Below are 21053 nucleotides of genomic sequence, written 5' to 3'. Positions count from 1 at the left end.
CATGTTTTACAAAACATCTCTTATGGTTTTAAGACAAGATATTGGAGCAATCCTGCCGCCTAGTGGCAGAAAATGAAACTGTTTAATAACCCACACAGAATTCACCGAAGAGATCACGCAAGAAGGAAAGGCTTCACATATTTGTGGTTATTTTTTAGTTAAAGTCTGGTTACAATGTATTTCAAATATTATTTATATTGTACATCACATGTGCTGATATTTTTTAACCTCTATCCGAAAAATGAGAAACCACAATCTACACATTTCGCAAATTAAACGGTTAATTGATACATTAGTATTCAGGACTGCATCCAACAATTATTTTCATTTTAATTTGTATTTACCACTGTGGTAAATAACTGTTTAGTATATGAAAAACATCGCCATTAAATGCTTCAAATTCTTTTGTGCCAAACCGGCAGTCAAAATCACAAATATATAAAAGTTATACTGATATAAATCAAAGAAAACTGACATTTTAGGAGCTTTTCTTAATAAATGACAAACAAAAAAACAATTATCACTAGAGCCAACACTTCTTTTCATTTAGTTATTTTTTAGATCATTTTATTAAGTTTATGAAAAATACCAATTTAACAGAGCCCAATGTAAACTCAACTTATTTTCTTTGTCCCATCTGTAGTACAACACAAATATATAACATTTATAATTATATGAAACAAATTTGCTATTCCTTATAAATTACTTCAAAAATCAAAATGAGTGCCGCTTAATTTTCGGTTCATTGACAAACTGGTGAACTTGTTTTAGCTTGAGTTTGAACATTAATGTTGTAGGAAAAAGTGTACAGGAATAAGTATTACGGCAGCACATCCTCATGATATAACTTAGTCTTATGAGAGAAAATACTTTTCAAATAACAATAGATAATGTGAAGGGGCCGACTCTGAAATGTATGGCCAGCGTCAGTAACAGTGCTGTAAAATAAAAACAAATAAACACCATCAGAGAAACATGCATTAATAATTCAGTATTCATTTGTAGCTGTGCCTATCTAGCAGTATTAGGAAATCATTTTCTTAAATAGGACAACCGGCGCTGTAATCATGCTTTTGTTGCACATATTTATTCACACCCATTGCCCCGTTAAGATTACGCAGTACTTCTTCCAGCCAGCAGATGCCATAAATGGCAGGTCAACGACTGAATATACCTCAATGGCAATCTCGATGAGTACCAGGGGGACCGTTTTTGTGTATTAGGCCACAGTAATGGTCCATAATGCTGATGATAAGAGAGTGCCTCGGTACCTGTTGGAGCTCAGAGGATGTAGGCAGGGTGCATGAAGTCCTTGGGGACGATCCCCACAGCGCCGTTCAGCTCGCCAACCCACCAGCCGTGAATATTGTACTCCTGGACCCAAAAAACAATAAAAGCAAACCATAAGTCTCCTCAGGGGCTCAAGGACAAGTAAACAAAGCAGGATTAAGCACCAATCTCACATTTCTATTTGATGTGAATGAAGCGTTTGTCTCATGTTATTAACATTAGAACAACCATTCGAAAGATTTGGACTCCACCTAAATGTGGCTCGGCTACCTTACAGTCGATACAAAAATAATAATGTTAAAATTGTATTAACTCGACTTCGGCAAAGGAACTCCAAGAGAGTCTCAATATCACCCGAAGAAGAACAATGCACAATATATATCTAATAAGCACTGCCGGTGTATTAGCCTGGAGGGTTTTCATAAAAATAAAAAATAAATGGGAGAAAAAGTTAAACAAGACTATTGAGACAGCGTGTATCTAAAATAAACGATAACAGCCGGCCCGTTTCCCCAGACTAATTATACAATGCTTTAATTCTGCTCTGTAGTTAAAAAAGAAACAGGAAACTGGAGTCTTCCATTTACAAAGAGAAAAACAAGATGTAATGGTTTGTAACATTAAAGAGATGACTTAAAAAATAATACCTCAATCTAAGTTTAGTTATTACATTATTTTAATTTCAACAAAAGTTGAATACCTTTAGGCCATAAAATGAAACAAGCAGCTTTGCAAATCATTTATTTCTAACTCCTGGTGGGCATTTGCAATAAACTTGGAAATTTCATAGTATAAATGACAAAACAAAGCATTTATTTTATGACTAAATAAAAAAATTCAAACAAAATAATTTCTTGTCAATCAAAATATAATGCCACCTCCCTTTGTTTGCGTAGTGAAGAACAACGACAGAAGCTCCTATGTATCCTACACGATATTAAGAGACAGTGATCTGCTCTCAAATTAGACCTTAAAAATAAAAGGCCCTCTTTTAAATAGAGGCTTTATATACTTTCTATTTACTGTTGGCTCACTATGGTGTTTTTTACAATTTACACTTGTATTTTGAAAGTTTCTAAATCCATAATTGTATTGGGGTTGGATTGTATCCTTTATCCATGTTTGATAAAATGTCTACTCACCTAATAATAGAAAAGTAATTGCTTATTAGGTTAGAGAAATCAATACATTATTGGTATGGTGTAAATATTCTTTCTACGGCCCATTAGGAATTAAAAAAAGCAGATATTTTACAGGTAATTTCTATGGCTTCCATGGCTCTGCATCCAAAATATGTATTTCCTTCCAGCTCTTACCTATTGTAAAACTGGAATAACAAAATCTTTCATTCATTATTACATTTTAGGAATTTGAGTGTCATTAATAACCTCACGATCATCTGATGCAGCAGTTGGGCTCTAACTAGATGTACTGGATCAATATTTGACCAGAGAGCAGAGGGGCGTAGGAGCCCAGCAGTCGCAGCAGAAGAGGCACCAGCCGGCCCTAATTTTCCTGCCCTGATGGAACGAGGAGCCGCTCATCTCTCCTCTGTTCTCCAGCAGATTGAAAATGGCTGCGTGAACAGTTTGTCTCGGCACTGAGGAGCAGATGAAACGCTCAGCTACACATACACACACAATGTGCGTGCGAGCAGACACATGTAACGTATAAAGTTGTACACGTCTGAGATTAGAATCAGACTTTTCTTCCTGCTCTAACAGGCTCTAGCTGTGAAAACACACACATACTTTGATGTGATGAATGACATTTTGTCAAAGGTTCAGCCCATCATCCAGACCTGCCACCTCCCTCCGTCCAGAGGAATGAGGCCTGCAGCTAATGAGAGGTGTTTGGACAGCGACGATGAATGGATTGCTTAGAAAGTAATAAACCACAAGACTCAAGTGTTCTTACGGCACAAACAGGTACCCGCAATAAGCAGATTGTCCATCCAGGCCTCATCGTTTCCCCCTACGAGCCTCGCTGACAGCTCACATTGGGATGCTCCACTGTGCTTGGCACTCTGACAAACTCTGAGTGACTGTGTGAGGCTCATAAAGCAGGGGAAAGTTAAGTCCGAAATGGTCTTTTTATGCTCCCCAAAAGACTGTAGAGGGAAAAGCCCAGTTGCGGAAAGCTGGCTTTGGTTCCAATTCTGGATAACGTGAACAGAGGATGAAGGGGGGGGCGGAGGGGAGGCATAGGAGAGAGGGAGCGAAACAGTTTTTCTCTCCCTTGGGGGCGTCGCAGCACTATTCCACCAACCATAGTGACAGAGAGTTTTATTTATCTCCGTAGCCCATCTGTGCAGTCGGTCTCAAATTCTCCCTGAGAAAGGTCTTTTGGATTATCAGCGCCGCCATTTTAATACAACTGCTACATCACAGAGTGGGTGCCAATGGCGGTGGAAGTCTGTCAGGCGTGCAGAGTCCATCTTCCTCATACTTGAAATGGGTTCATCCAGAGTACACCTGCTGTAATAGGGACATTCCAAGAGGCGGGAGAGTAAATTATCCAAATGACAAAAACTATGCAAACTCCTCAATGTCCTCTTCCTTCTGTTTGTTTTCCCCTCAATGTTCTTAGGCTTGATTTGTTTGTGTGTGATTTTGCATCTTAATGCTAAGGTCTGGGCAAAGAACAGGCACATATTGGCATATTGTGGCGAGTTGTATACGTTTTTCATCTGAGAGGGAAGATGTTCCCTCCTAAATTCTCCGGGGTGATGTAAATCAAGCGTCCCCTGGGTTCAGGGAAATGCCTCAGTTTTTTTTCTCATTAGCAATATGTTGCAAGATGCAGGGTTAGGTTGATGGGTGACAAATATCAGAGCCGCTGTTTGCTGCAACCTGGATGCAGATCAGACCCACTCTAGGAGGGAGGAAGGGGAGGGGGGGCAAACAGCGCCGTGTCGTGGCGGCTGTGGCGCGTTGACTCGTTGACCTCCCTGTGACTCCTCCGCCGAGAGAGCGGGGGAATGAGGCGTGGGCGGGGCTGGCACTGAGAGCGGGTTGCCATGACAACACCTGCAGTGTACCGGCGCGATCGTTTATTTACCACTCAGGGGGCTGGCTAATGGTGGCATTCTGATAGGCCCATCGCTCATGTACCCGACCGGAGGACAGATTGACAGCTACCCGAGCCTGAAGCGAGGAGAAGGTGAGTCGAGGTTGGGTGGATGCGGTAAAAAGACAACGGGTGATGCTAACGTGTACCAAAAAAAACATGTCAAAAAATAAATGCACCTTTAGTTTTTTCGGGGGGGGGAATACAAAATCTGTAGAGATTCAGGGTCCATGTCCTTTTCTTCCTTTCTCATCTTGTTCTCACACACACACACACACACACACACACACACACACACACACACACACACACACACACACACACACACACACACACACACACACACACACACACACACACACACACACACACACACACACACACACACACACACACAAAATCCCAAATGCATACAAACTAGGGGGAGTGCTAATAAGCCTGACACATGAGGCATCTTTCCGCGGCCACCAGCTGACTGAGGCAGGCCTTGGGCGTGATGGAGCGCAGGAAGTCTCTCATTGCCCTGCCGCTGAACCCGCCGCCTGGGTGTTACAATCTCTCCCTCCCTCCCTGCCTCCTTCCCCATCTCTAACCCCCTCCCTCCCTTCCTCCCCTTGCTTTCTTCCCATCTCTAGTGTAGCAGCCTTTCCACTTGTATCCTCTTTGTTGTTTTTTTATTTTGTTGCATTTCCTCCTCCTCTACCTAGACTCATCAGATGCACTGCAGCTCTCTGCAGTTCTTCCATCACTAGTTACTCTAACAAAGAAACATGGACGCAAAGCTGCTTTGTTTGTAACCCGCTATTAGGTTAGCGAGATCTCCTCCCTACTCACACCGTTTACACCTCACAAACAAATGAGAATACCTGACACTGTTGAGGGAAACCCTTAGTTTGGTGCAGTTATAAGGACTTTGTGCCAAAAGAAATATTGTCGAAATCCATCCAGAAATATGGACGATAATTCCAAAGATCGAAATGGCTACTTAGTGTCCATTTTTTTCCAAGTGGGCTTTTAATTAAATCAGTGAATTGGCTTCAAATTGGAAACATGACAGAGCATGAGAACGTTAGAAAATATCTCAGGGATGATGAGATTTAATAAAAAGAAAACCTACTTGCTCCTTTCTAATGCACGCCTGGGATTACAGATAGCTCCTTAACTTAATAGCAATTTAAAGTGGATTTGTGTATGCCACTGAGTGTCTGTAATGATGGCTGTTTACGCCGCCCCTCATTTATAATAATTAAGCAGAATGGATTGGGGGTGGGTTGCTCGGACGCGGTTCTGGGCTATTGGCTTGGGCTGAATAATGACCTACTGTAGTTGACCGGGGGATGACCGCTGCCTCCTGCATGACCCCAAACCCCAGACTCACCCCCTGCTTCTTTGGGTGGTAAATAGGATGTCTTGCCTGTCTATAGCGTCTTGGTGTCTATGGCCACAATAGCAGCCAGGGGTCTTTAAATGGGTGTGTGACAGAGAAAAGGAGAAAGGAGAGGGGGACAGGGTGCACACAAAAGAATAAAGGGATCCACCCTCTTTGTCTCTCTTGCTTGACTTTCCCATCTGATTGTTTGCCCACTTTTCCTTTTCTTCGGCTGTATTCAGTCAGAGTGACCTGGGAGCCGTGGCCCAAACCAGCGTGTTAAACAGAGAAGAAGCCCGTTATGACCCTAAATATCGCAGGTAGCCTGGACAGAATATTAGCACAAAATGAGTTTTAGAATCTCTTATTGCTATTTGTTGAATGATAACTTGTATGTATACAAATCTATAAGGGTGTAAATAAGTTTTTGTTGTTTTTACAAGTTGTCATGTAATAATAAAATCATGGCAAAGACATAGGATTGATAGGAACCACCACAAGGTGTCAGTGGTGTCCATGTTCTCATTGTCTCTTAAGAAGCAGCTGCAGCTGGACACTTGGGCTAAATGTGATGTGATGCTCTGCTTTGGGAGACGCAGCGGATTGGCTGTACCGTCTCCTTCTCTCTGCGTTTTGGTTGGACGCCAGGGTAGAGGGGGGAGAGTTGAGCAGGGCAATGGAGAGAAAGAGGAAGAGGTGGCAGCAGCGCCTGCCAGAGTTTTAAGGACTCTGGATGGGTTTGTGCCATAAATCTCTTCCCACTCTATCCCGCCGTTCTCCATGAGTGCCTTTGGGAATACAGGAATTTGACAGCTGACCTGTAGAGCCCATGTCTTTTGATTCTGGACACATAAATTAGAAGGCAAGAATGCGGGACAGCCTTATGGTTCAGTGTGGCCCACAAAGTACACAGGCATTACACGTGTCAGGGAGAAGTGAAACAACAGCCTTAAGCCACTGCAATAAATTAACCCGACACTCATATCGTAAATACTAAAACAAATATCTTGCTGCATGTTATGATGCAGTGAAAATATGTGTGCGCAACATCTCAACATTTTTAAATCAAGTTTAAAAAGTGTGCCAGTGTGCGAGAGTGTGAAAACCGAGCTCACCAATATTTGTCACCACACACTAAAATGCCGGCGCAAAGCTTTAATGTGCATTAGAAAAATGCAAGCTCTCACAAATGAAATGCCAGAGCAAAACTCAGAAGATGGATCTAACGGTGTGTTTCTACCTCATGTATCAGCGCGCTGAGCATCGCCTTCCAGCTCTCTGCGGAAAGCAAGTTAGGCATCACTGCAACCGGCGGCGGCTCGCACTACGAGATTAATTCTCTTGAACTAATGGATTTCATATGAGTTGTGTGTTTCCTAATTTATTTACTTTGTCAGTGATACACAGATATGCACACACACAGCAACACACAAGGGAGAAAAACACACAAATACAGTAAAAATGCCCCCACTTTACAGTAAGTGAGAGATCAATAATGATGGATGAGGGCCTTTTATACAATCGGCATGTTCTCCTCAGTTCACAGCCATATGACACCACGCCTGTGGCTACCCCATTCTGCACTTCAGCAGTCAATCACATCGCAGCTTTAAAAATAACAGTTTGTTAGCACCATTGATTTAGCACTTAGAGCGTGTCCTTATTACCTTGTAATTATGGTCAGTGTTGACATAACAGCACAGACAACCAGGACTCCCACCCTCTAAGATAATTTATGGGCCCTGGTTTTATTACGGCCATTTCATGTGTCTGGGTCCCCAGTTAAGCGACAGACTTGAGTTCTAGCCAAGGGCCCGTATTTCACTCATCGAGGTCAGGGTTCTCAGGAATCCCCCCGTAAAACTGAACGCAACTGGGGGCCTGCACGAAAGACACAGGGAAGCCCTCCCCAAGGGCTCATTCAAATAAATAGCCGATTACAAGCTATAATCCAAATAATGCTATTCATGGAGGAAATTTGACGCTTTTAGGACACAAAATGGGACACGGATGGAGTCGTGTCTTCACACAAAACCATTCGGAAGCCGTCCGGAGATCACCTCTAAATAATTTACAACCAGCCCCTCGCTTTAAATCCATTAGAGGATAGTTAGAATACTCTCGTAGTCTGTCACTATGTTATGACTTCAGCGTACAGTTTGACAAAACAAGAGTAATCTGTGCCATTAAGTTTGTGAGGTCCTTCTACCGGGTCTTGCTTCCAACCTGGACTTAGTTTGCTTTAAGGTCTTCCGTGAAGCAGTAATCTGATCCATACAGTGAAAAGTAATACGGCGGGCAGGGCTGAGGCAGTTTGAGGCGGATCTGTCGCTCAGAGCCAGGTTCCCTTTGTTTCCCAACCTCGGCTGCCTTTGTCATCCTTACGTGAAAAATGGACATGGCTGTTTTGACATTTTCCCCTATCAACCAGCGCGCTCAGACAGAGAAGGCTAGCATCTCATTCATCTGGCACTGCCAAGAGAACCTCAATTAAAAGTCCATCTTCTGTGAAGAGCATAGTTCACCTGTGCCATATCTGCCCTTACAAACAAAAGGCTCCATTTCCTTTAACACAAACTGACTCTGTTTGTTTTTCTATCTATACCCCAAACCTTTACTTCTTAAAAAAGTAAGGGCATTATTGTTTCTGCTCTAAAACAAGAACATATCACAAATAATTGTATTTCTCTCGCTGCAGCTGCTGATTAAAGATGCAAGAAATAATGGGCTTAAATACATAATTTCTCAATCCCTTTTCCACTGCATAATTACCAACAAAAAGCCCATCTACTGTAGATTCTTCCTCCCTCCGCTCTTCAGATAATTCAGCCTAAACACAGAACACGATGATTCAATTTCAAGCCGACCAATAGAAACAAGTCCCTGCACGCAGCAGAGTAAAAAGTGCCCAAATTACAAGCCATTGATTTCCACTAGGGTGGCTTTTCACTGGTAGATACTCTGCATGTAACTACAAGATGGCCATAAAACATGAGGAAATAGATAGAGAGAAAAAGAGCTGAGATGCTGGATGGCTTCACCTGCAGTTTATGTCAAACAGGAAGGAAGGGCTTCGCATGGCTGCCTACTCAATTAACCCCTGTGATAGAGGCTCTATAATGAACAACAGCACCATTACGCAGCGCCCGAATGGCACTTCACCCTAGTGGCCCGGGAATAGACAATGCCACTGTTGGTGCTTCTCTGCTGCACCGACACACTAACAGAGGAATTTAGATGTTGGGGATATCAGCATGTTCAGAAAGTAAATGAGGCCAACGTGATTACTGGTATTGATGTTGTTTAACACTTTAATAATCACATATTCTACCCAGCTGCAACACATTTTACTCATTGCAAATTACTAATTGCTCTTGTAATTATGTCTACGAGTCAGGAATGGTTCCCGTGAAAGATGAACGGCAGAACAGTGATCTCCCGTTTCCACTGACTGGGGGAAAGCGTGTCCAGAAACAACAGAATTCTGAGAGATGTTTGCTTAACCTCTCTGAGTGTTTTTTGCTGACCTTGCTAATGATGTAGATGAGATCTCCTCTCTGGAAACTCAGCTCGTCCGGCTCGTCAGGCAGGCAATCCCATAAACCTTGGTAGTAGTTAGCGTAATCTGATGACCAGGCAGAGGGGAAATGCACAGCGTGAATTTAAATAACAATTTCTACCCGCTTCAAACTATTAAGCTGGGAATGTGAAAGACTGTGATGAGGCTCTGACCTGATTTGCTGTTCTTCTCACTGCTTTCATCTGTCAGATCTGGAAAATCCTCATCTAAATAAACAAAAATACAAAATGATGTTTGTGAGACATTTATACTTGTTTGACTTATAGGCAGGAAGTGCGGCTACAATTAACTATTATGTTTATTATTGATTTATTGACCAATTATTTTCTAGATTAATCGATGCCTCCTTGATCTTTAAAATGCCAGAAAAAAAGAGAATAATGTATTTCCCATTGTCTCAAAGACAAATATGTTATACTTAAGTCATATGTTATAATAAAGCAGAAAATCTCCATATTTGAGGGGCTGAAAACAGCATTTTGTGCCATGTTTGCATGATTAATTACTTTATTAAACAAAATTAATAATTTACGGAAATACTTGGAGGCTATTTTTTCTGTTGATCAATTAATAGTTGCAGTTTTAGCAGGAAGCATTTATCAACCAGATAACAGGACCCAAACATTTCAATCTAAGGGTGGAACAAGTAAAGTAATGATAAGAACCATAACCTGTACATTTTTTACACACAAAAGAAATGCAATGTATCATCAGCCAATGACTGACACACCGCCTCGAAGCACAAGATGACTATTTTTCTTTCACAAGATATAACTCAATAGTCAATTTGTTCACATTTATCAGAGACTGAGCGAAGAAAAGTTAAAGAAAGAGGCTGTCTTTAAGGCACGCAGAGACGGACGTGTCATCGACTGCAGGGCGTGGCCCCCGGTGGTCTGAGAGGTGACACACTGATATCCTGCCCTCTGTCTCCCACATCCATCCATAACAGCAGCAGGCTGACAGCCACGCAGCCACAACCCAGCAACACTATCCACCTCCCAGCACAACCTGCGCCTCTGCTTCCAGGAAGACGAAGACACACACACACACACACACACACACACACACACACACACACACACACACACACACACACACACACACACACACACACACACACACACACACACACACACACACACACACACACACACACACACACACACACACACACACACACACACACACACACACACACACACACAGTATCTTTTTCAAATCACTTTCAGGTAAAATACAAAATTATATCATTACAAATCTCAGGGTTGTGGTTTTACCTAATGAAATATGGGTAACACTTTATATTAAGGTACACAAATTAACCATCAACTAGTTGTTAATTAGCATGCATATTAGCAATATATTGGCTCTTTATTAGTAATTATAAAACACTTATTAATGCCTTATTCTACATGACCATATTCTACAAGTAATAAGCCATTAGTTGAGAGTTTTTCCTCAATAACCCTTAGTGCTTATTTATTGCAAGTAAGGAAGTTGTTGTACATGAGTTTTGGTCTTAATATGCTCTGCTCAATATGGGCCTAATAAGGCAGTAGTACCACAAGAATAGTAATTCTCCCATAATAACACTTAACAAATATGATCTATTCGTATGTAACAAGACATGAAACTATAAGTGTTAATTGTGTCGAAATAACTCAAAATTAGGTATTTATATCTAATAATATGTTCCCTATTTTAAAGTGAAGTCTTGTTCATAACCAATAAGCTAATAGTTTGACTCTAATTAGGTATTTCTATCTAAGAATATGTTCCTTATTCTAAAGTGAAGTCTTGTTCATAACCAATAAGCTATTAGTTTGACTCCAATTGACCTGTACATGAACAAAGTAGGCACACGTTGAAATATCTGTTTTATTAATGAACCACTGAAGAGAGGTTCAGACACATACCAAAACCTGTCAAGTTTCTCCAAGGCTGAGAACACATTATGCAGCCTGTACCTACGTTTTAATAAAAACAGATTTTTTTTAACAGATTTTATTTATTTGTGATCATACTCTGTGACCTGCTTGTATGTACTTACACAATAAGTTTACTGTTCTCTCTATGTGTTGTACTGTCTCAGTCAGTGTGAACATAGATTAAATAGCCAGCCAAACTCTTTTGAGAGCCAGGGAATGAGCAGCCATGCTCCTTTATTGACTTATTTGTAGTCCACTGACAGTGAAACTATAAAAAAAGAAGTTACAAGGCACTTAATGATCTCATACATGCAAGAGTAACATACATATATTAACACATAGGACCACTAAGTGTAAACAAGGTAAATATAGCTAATGCTAGCCGTGCAATATAAGCATGTGTACAGGCCATGCATGTATAATAAGAACGGTGCAGGCTAGTATGGCTAACGCTAGCATGTATGCTAACACTACCGTGTATGCTAACGCTAATGCAAATGCTGGCGTGACTAACGCATTTTCTCATTGTGTTTAAACCGTTTAAACATCTCGAAATGTCATCACATAAACACAATACATGTTACTAATCCTTACAGACTTACACTTACAGTCATTGCTTTCGGACGGAATTTACCCTTTTACTCTTCAAGTTGCAAAGGGAAAATTAGTAGCAGTCTACTCATTGATGTCTACTGTCTGCCATGCTGTATTCAGTTCACTTTCTCCTACTTCCTGTACCCGGTTTCCTGACTAACCTTCAGTACAAATTTTACAAATATATAAATGTGCAAATATGAAACATACAGGTCAATATCACCTTGCTATTGGTAGCTGAACTGTCAATACCCCAACACATATTCTTAGATATTTATACCTCATTTTGAATTATTTAGACACAATTAACACTTATAGTTTCATGTCTTGTTAATAAGTGTTATTATGGGAGAATTACTATTCTTGTGGTACTACTGCCTTATTAGGCCCATATTGAGCAGAGCATATTAAGACCAAAACGCATGTAGGCTACAACAACTTACTTGCAATAAATAAGCACTAAGGGTTATTGAGGAAAAACTCTCAACTAATGGCTTATTACTTGTAGAATATGGTCATGCAGAATAATGCATTAATAAGTGTTTTATAATGACTAATAAAGAGCCAATATACTGCTAATATGCATGTTAATTAACAACTAGTTGATGGTTAATGTGTGTACCTTATTATAAAGTGTTACCGAAATATGTAAATGTCCTTCATTGTTACCACACCAAAATAAGGACTTCATTGATTTTTATTTTTCATAGGATCTACACATTTGTTCAGCGCTCTGTGACTGCTGTGCAGGAGAGCATCCCTCAGTCGAGAGGCCACCGCCATGGGCCAACGGTCTCTATATCAAAGTGTTTTAATTTTCCAGTCAATAAAATCAATCATCAGCACCAGAGCCAATACCACAATCACTCTGCATTCTGCCTGCAACTGAGCCATGTACAGAGTTTTGCTTCGTCAAAACTGAGAGAGCTCATCACAGGGAAAATGATACTTTACTCGTACACTACATTTGTTCACAAGTTTGCCTTATGAACATGCAAGATGTATCTGAAAGAGAGCAATTTGCAAGTTCTTAAGATTTTCCAGATATCTAAAGTTAACTACCCGGATAGCCATATGTCTTTATGCCTTGTCTATATTAGAACCGATCAATGGCACTGCACCAGGTCCATATACTATTGTCCTCGGCAACAATCAAGTTAATACTAAGATTGGAAAACTGGCAAAAATCCGAAGACGCTTGAAAACAAAGACAAGCTAATTATTTGTAATCCTTTTAAATCCCTTTTTGACCAACAGAGCAGATTGAATACATGTGAATTCTTAAATCAGGTGTTGTTCCCTTTGTTGATATCCATGGCTTATTTGTTTTATTTTTTGTTGGGTGAATATTATTTTAATATATACCGTAACTTGTGTGACTTTATTATTTTTTACAACAAGTTTTGCATAGTTATTTTAAACCTTCATATGATGATTAAAATAAAGACCTAATCCTTAAATATTTTATCTTTTTGTATAAGAGTTTCTAAAATAGTTTTTATAAATAGTTTTTTTAATATGTAATTGTTCTTTATCATACACCAAAGCAAATTCCTTGTATGTGTAAACTTACTTGGCAATGAGCCTGTTTATGATTCTGAATGAAGTCCAACAAAATACAGTCATTTCAAGGACTACTATGAATACTTATATGTGTTTATAAAAAGGAGATAGAATAGATACAAAAGTTTGTAATTTGCAATCATGATCAATGAAAATAAAATCACTCTGTATATTACAAGCTGTAAGTGTGCAAAGAGAGATGCAGAATAGAATGATTGATAAGTGAAGGGGTGAGAAAGTGAAGGAAAGAGCCTGTCATTCGATATGCCATCTGTGGTCAGAGTCTGTACCTCTTCCCAGATGGCTTTGAACGCCGGCGTGACAGTCTGAAGACTGATTTCCCTCTCACCAGTGATTTTGGCAAAGGTAATGTACTCACAGAGTGAAACAGAATCTTGATGTATCTTATTTAATAGAAAGAGTGATGGACGACGGCCCTGAGAAGATCAGATCACCCCTTTTGTCCTTCTCGGGATCTTGTAGCCACCCTGACACATGGGACTATCTCCCCCCTCAGTAGGGACTCACACACTCCCACTCATCCGGCAACAATCTTAATCAAACTCTAATTTCTATTAAATATGTGACATTAAGAGCTCCACAACTATTTTAAGCCCTGGAAGATGCAGTTTTTACTTCATTTCAACTAAATTGCCGTTGCTAGGCAATTTTTGCCAAAACTCTGCTTAGTGGATTGAATTGTAGGCTATTTGTTGCCTGGCAACATTAGCTAATTGGACGTTATATGACAGAGCATTCGGCACTAGCCGGCTCTCGCTGATTTCAACAACATAACTGTTTCTCAACAGATGGCTCTCAGTGAGATAAGACCAGAGGAAGCTGGTTTCCAGTGGATGTGAGGAGAGTCTCCCCTTCCTGCCCTGTGTGACTCTGCAGCACCAACCTCAGCCCTGACAGGCTTATTAGTGTTGCTTGATTTAAAATGAGTGATAAGTCTGGGTGTTGTGGTGGCAGGGAGGTACCTGGCTGGCAACACAAATTTCACAGCCAGGGGAGAGATCATCACACATTTTTCTTGTTGCAAAAAAATCCCTGAGGGCTCGGGTTTGTGTGTGTGAGGCAGAACGACTGTGTCTATTTGTCTGACTGAGTATCATGAGAGTTGGTGTGTGCAGCCGTGTGTGTGTGTGTGTGCGCATGCGTGCGCGCGCATGTGTGTGTCTGCCTGCGAGGTAACCACATCCTCATACCTGGCAGCACCTCGTAGATATCCTCATCCTCCTCTTCGACCTCCCCCGTCTCCTGCCCATGGTCCTGGAAAGGACCGGGTTGAGGGCCGGTCAACCCATCAATGTCATCATAGGTCTCCTCTTCCTCCCCCTCACCATCCTCCTCCTCGTCATCATCGCAAGGGATGGCGGTGGAGCGGAGATCTATGAGGGACAGAAAGACAACGTGATGGGCGGCGTTAGCGTAAGGATAGAGCGCAGCGTGGAACAAATGCATTACAGGGTAAAGTAAGAGAAATGATCCAATGGCCCTGGCTGCACAACAGACTAGGACACGTGCCTTATAGCAGCAATGACGAGACCTGGAGGCTTGATTTCTGCCTGTAATACTAGAGTAATTTCATTATCTCTTAAAGTGTTTATATATTTTGGTACCTCTTTACAATAAGACTACCCTTATAAAGGATTCATAAACGGTTTATAATTAGGTTATGAACTAGGTTGTAAACACTTTATTAATCACTAAGAACCATTTATAAACCAGTTCTAACATAGTTGTAATACATCAACACAGGCTCACTATTTGGCAAGATGACTAAGCCTTATATTGGCTACTTAGCGAGAATCAACTCAGTGAGCAACAGATACCAAGGATGCTGGCTGATGAAGAAGACGAACTAAGCTAAGTAGCCAATATAAGGCTTAGCAGTACAGATACATGTGGGCTCACTATTTGGCAAGCAACCGGTCACAGTTGCCCTGTTTATCTCATGTCTTATAAAAGCTTATTAATGATTTATAAAGTGTTCACAACCTAATTAATGAATGAATTACAAACTATTCGTAAACCCTTTATAAGGGTAGTCTTATTGTAAAGTGGTACCTATATATTTTAAGCATTTAATTGCAGAGTCTGATGTAGTTAAAAACGGCCACTACTGTTTTCCAGAGCCCACAGTGACGTCTTTAACTAGATTTTTGTTCAGTATTTATCAATTCTGAATATTTGAAACAGTTGAAATGCTTATCTTCACTACAACGGTACCAGCTGCATTTTCTCACTCTCTGTTCTCTCAAACAGAAAATAGACACACACTCACACACATATCGCTGCTGCGCCGATTCTGCAATGCTGTGCTTCCAGCTAAGTGAAGAGAACAATTCTTGTTGGCATGTAACAGCCTTTTTATATTTTCATTTTGTAATTCTTAATTTTATGTTCTAATCTATACCCTCAATGTGATGTCAAAATGTAACCATAGTGAGAAATTCCAATATGTTAAAACAGTTTTGCAAATTGCATGTTTTGTCTGTTTATTTCAATAGTTAAAACCGCAAAGAACAGCGGAAAATCAAACCAGAGAAGTTTGTCATTTTTGCTTTATTTTGACTTCCTCAGCTTTCCTATATCTCTTCGGTTTATTTTCTGTATTTTGAGTTGGATTTCTGATCAATACACATACTATATATAATTGTATCTTTTGTTGTACAGTATGATACCGCTCCTTCTCTCCCCTGTACTGTAGATTGTATTTTAGTACTTTGTTTTTTTTCTATTGCAGCTAAATCTGTTTTATCGTCTATTCTTTTCAGCACTGTAATGGCGGTTTTTAGTTGTATCCAAATGTCCTTTTGTTGTATGTTTTGTTTCTACAATATCTTAATGCTTTTAATGTTCATGCAAAGCTCTTTGACTTTTCATGTTACTGAAATGTGCTAAATAAAAAAATATGCACTTTGTAACTGTATCTCTACTTTCAGAATAAATAAAATCAAAATGCCAAAAATGTTCATACCATACAGATCATGAAAGAGTGACAAAAAAAACAAAACACGCATGTTAAAAAGATGTCAGTTAATCTTGTTTTCAGGTTATTTCCGGCGGTGAAGAGGGTAAATAATAATCATGTACATGTTCTGGATCAGACTGCGTTTTGTAGTAAAACTGGTCTGGAAGGAAGTAAGACAAACTGCAGAGTGTCTGTTACTTCCCGCAAATCAGTGGGCCGGCCCCGAGCCCATTTTAGAGGAGACAAGAGCATGACTGCTGGCTCAGATGGAGGAGGCGTCTCATTGCAGGCGACTGGCCGCTGCAACAAAGGGTATCAGGTCCTCTGCCGTACAGCAGTGGCCGAGCAGAAATCAATGTCACTGGAGGATAACCAGAACATCTACCAATCAATTTCCTGTAAGTTGGAATTCGGTAGGAGGGTTAGGGGAGGAGCGGTTGGGGGAGGTGGGGGAGAACTAGAGCTACATGATGGTGCACATGACATGGTGGGTGACACGTCGAATGGGGAGATTCAGGACTCGGCTGTGCAGTTAGTGATGGATCGGGTGGTTTCCATCTGAGTTGGGGTAGATAAAGGGCTCCCTTTCATTTCTGACCTTTCTGCCCCCTGAGAACATGCACGCAAACTTTGGGGGCAAACTGGGAAAAATCTGTATTTTTTTATTAACCTATGCAGCATTTAAAAAGTCAACTTAAGCAAATGTTATATAAAACCCAATTTATATTTGTCTCAGAGGGCTTTGAAATCTGGACAACACGATATCCCCGATCCTCAAACCTTTGATTCCAATAAGGACACACAAAACGGAAACACAAAACTTTACACTTCCTGACCATGCAGGAGGTACCGGAAGAAATGACAAAGAGATGCTGGCTTACCTCGAAGCACAAAATGGATTTGGTCCACCCATTCCCTTGCCTCTTGAGGACTGCTGGCAGTGAACTAATGGGAAACAGTGGCAATAATTCTGCAGTTATCATCTCATCCAAGGGTGCATGTATATGGAACTAAAAGTCCAGATATGTAATCTTCAATACACCAGCTCTTTTCCAAGCTGCCTAATAAGGAACGAAAAGAGCACATATAAATGTTCTCTTTTGAAATGGCTATGAAATGATCAGATCTAAAATATTTAAATTAGACATATACATTGTGAGATAAATGTGTTATAATCAGACAATAGGATTGCTATAGTGGCATGTAGACAATGCTTTCCAAATTAATTTAGATTAAGGCCTCATGATGCGTTTTAACCCATTAGAAATATTTAAGTACTAATATATATTCAAATAAACATATATACGTGTATCGTGTTGATCGATTAATCGTTTAAGGGACTCATCACATGTCGTATAATATTTTGGTCTGGAGCCAATCAGTTATTTCTTTAAATAAATAAATGTTAGAAAGATATGTACTAAGCGGAATCTTTTAAAGTATAAAAATCCCCTCAGTGCTCTCTAGTGGACCAACTATGTAATGGAGACACTTTGATAATTACTTTAAAATGTATGTACTTCAATTTGTTGTTACTTATTGGACGGCTGTAATTGAGATTTTAGATATTTCTGCTTAAGAAAAAGGACGTTTTTTATTTAAAGCCACTAATACAGCCTTAAAAAGTATTTCAAAAATAGTGTCATATTATATTCCTTTACTTGGATTTAAACATTCTTTAATTTAGTAAATTGTACAGGGTTGTTATGGGATTACAAACCTGAAAAACCCGCCGTCCTTGACTAAAGAGCTCAAAGCAGGCCATTTTTTTGGAGTCTTTCCTCAGGTTGGTGGCGAGCTGCACGCTGTAATCGATGATATGAAAGGAGCCCTTCTGCTGCTTATCTGTATGGGAGGAGAGCCAGTGGTTTGATATTATCTGATTCAACTTATGAGCCTGTAATGTTTCTGTAGGTTGGCATTTCAAACAAACCTTTATCACTTCCAAAGTAGTAAAATATTGAATTGTTCAGAACACACCATCTCTTTTGCCACTCGGAGCCGAAAAAACTGTGATCTAGAAAAAGAAGTGCATGATGATCAAATGGAAATGTGAAATAAACTCATATGAGCAAAATGTGTTAAAATATATTTTAAAATACTATTTTATGAATTGCCCGGGTTCAAATGGTCCTTATGTAGTCAACAACACCCATCGCTATCTTAACATGAACGAGCATTGTCTATGTATTAAGGATTTAACCATTAAATAGCTGTCTGATTAAAGGAGTTTGAACTATGAGCCAAAAGAGTGTCTTGGCCTTTTCTTCTCTTCTACACAGTCACATTACTAGATCAAATACAAGTACTTCATCCATGGCTGGTATCTATATGGTGCTATACCTCGTCGTTTCTTCTCCAGGAAGCCTTGCTTCAAGATGTTGCCAAGGTCCTGGGCTGCCACAGGGGGAATATCACCAAAGTCTGTGAACAGAAACAATCAACTCAAAATAATAGTTTATTATGCATTTCGCAACAAACAATTATTTAAAAGTTTCTGTCAATTAACTTAATCCATTTAGCAATTGATTGTTTTCAGCATGAACTGCTTATTGGTGTATTTATAAATGTTCCTCATTGCAACACACACAGAAACACACACCATGATTATAAAGTCTCCCACTCTGTGGATCAAATACATCCCTGCTAGGCTTTAGAAAACAGGGATCAATACATGTACAGTGCTGCTGAGCACTGCAGACCATTCATCTGCTCACATTGCACTTTTAATGGGAGCAGCCTTCCTGTGGAAATCCAAACATCTCTTTTCAATTTGCAAAGTCAAATGTTAAACATAATAGGACAATGGAAGGACTTAAAAGGCTTTAGTTAATTAAAGCAGTTGTTAGGCTGCCCTTGCACAATGCAGTTCACATAGTATTCAGCCTGCTGTGCTGGACAGAAGTAGTAGAACTACACTAAATAACTTTGCACTATACACATAATCACATTCTTGATGGCACAAGATGTTAATACATATGATTTCCTATAAGCCTATATGTGTGTGCTTTGATTTCAACACTTGCTTATCATTGCTCCAGGTTGTGTCACAGGAATCGAAGAGAAAGTCAGTTAAAACTTTCAAAGAATTCCTATGTTTACACAAAGAAGCAACATTGTAAAACAATCTGACATTCCTCTGTTGCATTATTTAAGCCAGGAGTGATGCTTCTGGCTTAAATAATATGAGGGTTATCCTTCAATCTCACTTGGATTGGCATTTTTATCTTTATGGCTGGTTGGAATCTTACTTGGAACACTGTACCACCAGGGACCACCAGGATGTTTGAGAGACACGGTTTGATCCAGCTGTTTCATGGTTTGTATTCTTGTTCAAACCTCTTTTAGCCATAAGAGGGGATCTTGTAAAGTTGACCCCTTGTCGGCCTCACAAGGGCTATCTTCCGCCCTGAGCTTCAACAGGGGTAGCTGGCTTTACCATGCGTCAAAACCAAAGCTCTGCTTCCTCTGAATTCATTTGTCAACATGCCTTAGCCTTGCAGGGGAAAAGCAAAGGGAGAGCAGGAACCGCCTTTTTAGTCTGAAACACAGGAACCATTTAAAGACCATTTACACCAGTCAGTGTGACACCCCTTTCAGACCGCTGATGACAGGGGGAATGCCTAGAGTCCACCCCCCTCGGAAAGGAACCCGTTTAACTGCTGGGGAAACCCAAACATGTCAGCCCACATCTGGGTCCTCTGGTTTAAACAAAGAGTATCCCCCAACATCAGACAAACTGGAACAACTTTCTTATTCAGGAAATTGAAACACATGAAAAAGCAGTTAAATGAACTGACCAAGCTACCTCTTAAGCCACAGTTGAATACACACTCCAACTTTGTGTTCTAAAAGTTGTTGTTTCGAGTCTCTTTTCAGTGAGTTTTGTCTGAATAACTTTCATCTAGGCAGCAAAATAAAGCTGATATAGGATTTTCCTTTTTTGCCTGGCTAACATTCCAGAGATTTAAGTTCACAACAATCCAGCCTGTGATCCCATAACCCTGCACCGCTTCAGCTCGTGGGCCTGACAGATGAGCGGGTCGTTCCAGAGCAGAGCCTCAGACACCTCACGGCACTAACACGCTCACATATCACCAGCCTGCCTTTGTGGATGGACTGACCGGTGACACTATAAATACAGAGGTGCTAAGGACTGTTTTGTCAAAGAGAACCTGATTCAGAACATCATAACAAACAGCAGTCATTATGATCCCCCACCTCATCTATCCGCCGACAGTCCGTCCATTCTTTTCCACGGGCCTGCTTCCCTGTTACGGCCCACTTCTAATCCCCTCATCAGTCTGCTTCCCTCACTCTTCATTTATCTCAAAGGTCGAGCCAGGCTAATAGATGAGGAGGTACAAAATCAACACGGAATCACTCTGATCTGCTTGAGTCAATAAACATTACACATTCATGCGTGTTTAACACTTTAGCACCGGGTGACATGACCTCACTTGACTGCCCGGCATTGTATAATTCTCAAACACGGGTATAGTGAAAATAGAGACATATTCGACACAATAGTTCTGTATTCTTCCACAGGGTCGCAGCACAACCTAAAAGCACCACGCTGCGTAATGCTGCTTGCTCAAGTCCCTGATCCCACCCTAAAGAGGAGCAGACTCTTGATTGGTTCTGAGTTAACAATGCCTCCTGTAATGAAAATTACAC

General features: G+C 40.4%; 1 protein-coding gene across 1 annotated transcript in view; it reads right to left on the bottom strand.

Annotated features, from left to right (window-relative positions):
* Window positions 1-57: 57 nt before the first annotated feature.
* Window positions 58-21053, bottom strand: part of skap1 (src kinase associated phosphoprotein 1) — a 36465-nt gene continuing 15469 nt past the window's right edge. The window contains exons 5-13 of the mRNA XM_034107112.2: window positions 18720-18800; window positions 18310-18393; window positions 18097-18221; window positions 17258-17321; window positions 14608-14790; window positions 9461-9514; window positions 9256-9353; window positions 1272-1374; window positions 58-938 (exon numbers count right to left, since the gene is read on the bottom strand). Of these exons, the coding sequence (XP_033963003.1) occupies window positions 1282-1374; window positions 9256-9353; window positions 9461-9514; window positions 14608-14790; window positions 17258-17321; window positions 18097-18221; window positions 18310-18393; window positions 18720-18800 (782 nt within the window). The 3' untranslated portion in view covers window positions 58-938; window positions 1272-1281. The remainder of the gene's footprint in view (window positions 939-1271; window positions 1375-9255; window positions 9354-9460; window positions 9515-14607; window positions 14791-17257; window positions 17322-18096; window positions 18222-18309; window positions 18394-18719; window positions 18801-21053) is intronic.

This window comes from Pseudochaenichthys georgianus, chromosome 19 (assembly GCF_902827115.2).
Source record: "Pseudochaenichthys georgianus chromosome 19, fPseGeo1.2, whole genome shotgun sequence".
Classification (NCBI taxonomy): domain Eukaryota; kingdom Metazoa; phylum Chordata; class Actinopteri; order Perciformes; family Channichthyidae; genus Pseudochaenichthys; species Pseudochaenichthys georgianus.
The sequence above is the reverse complement of the archived record's forward strand: the minus strand, read 5'-3'. Positions and strand labels throughout refer to the sequence as shown.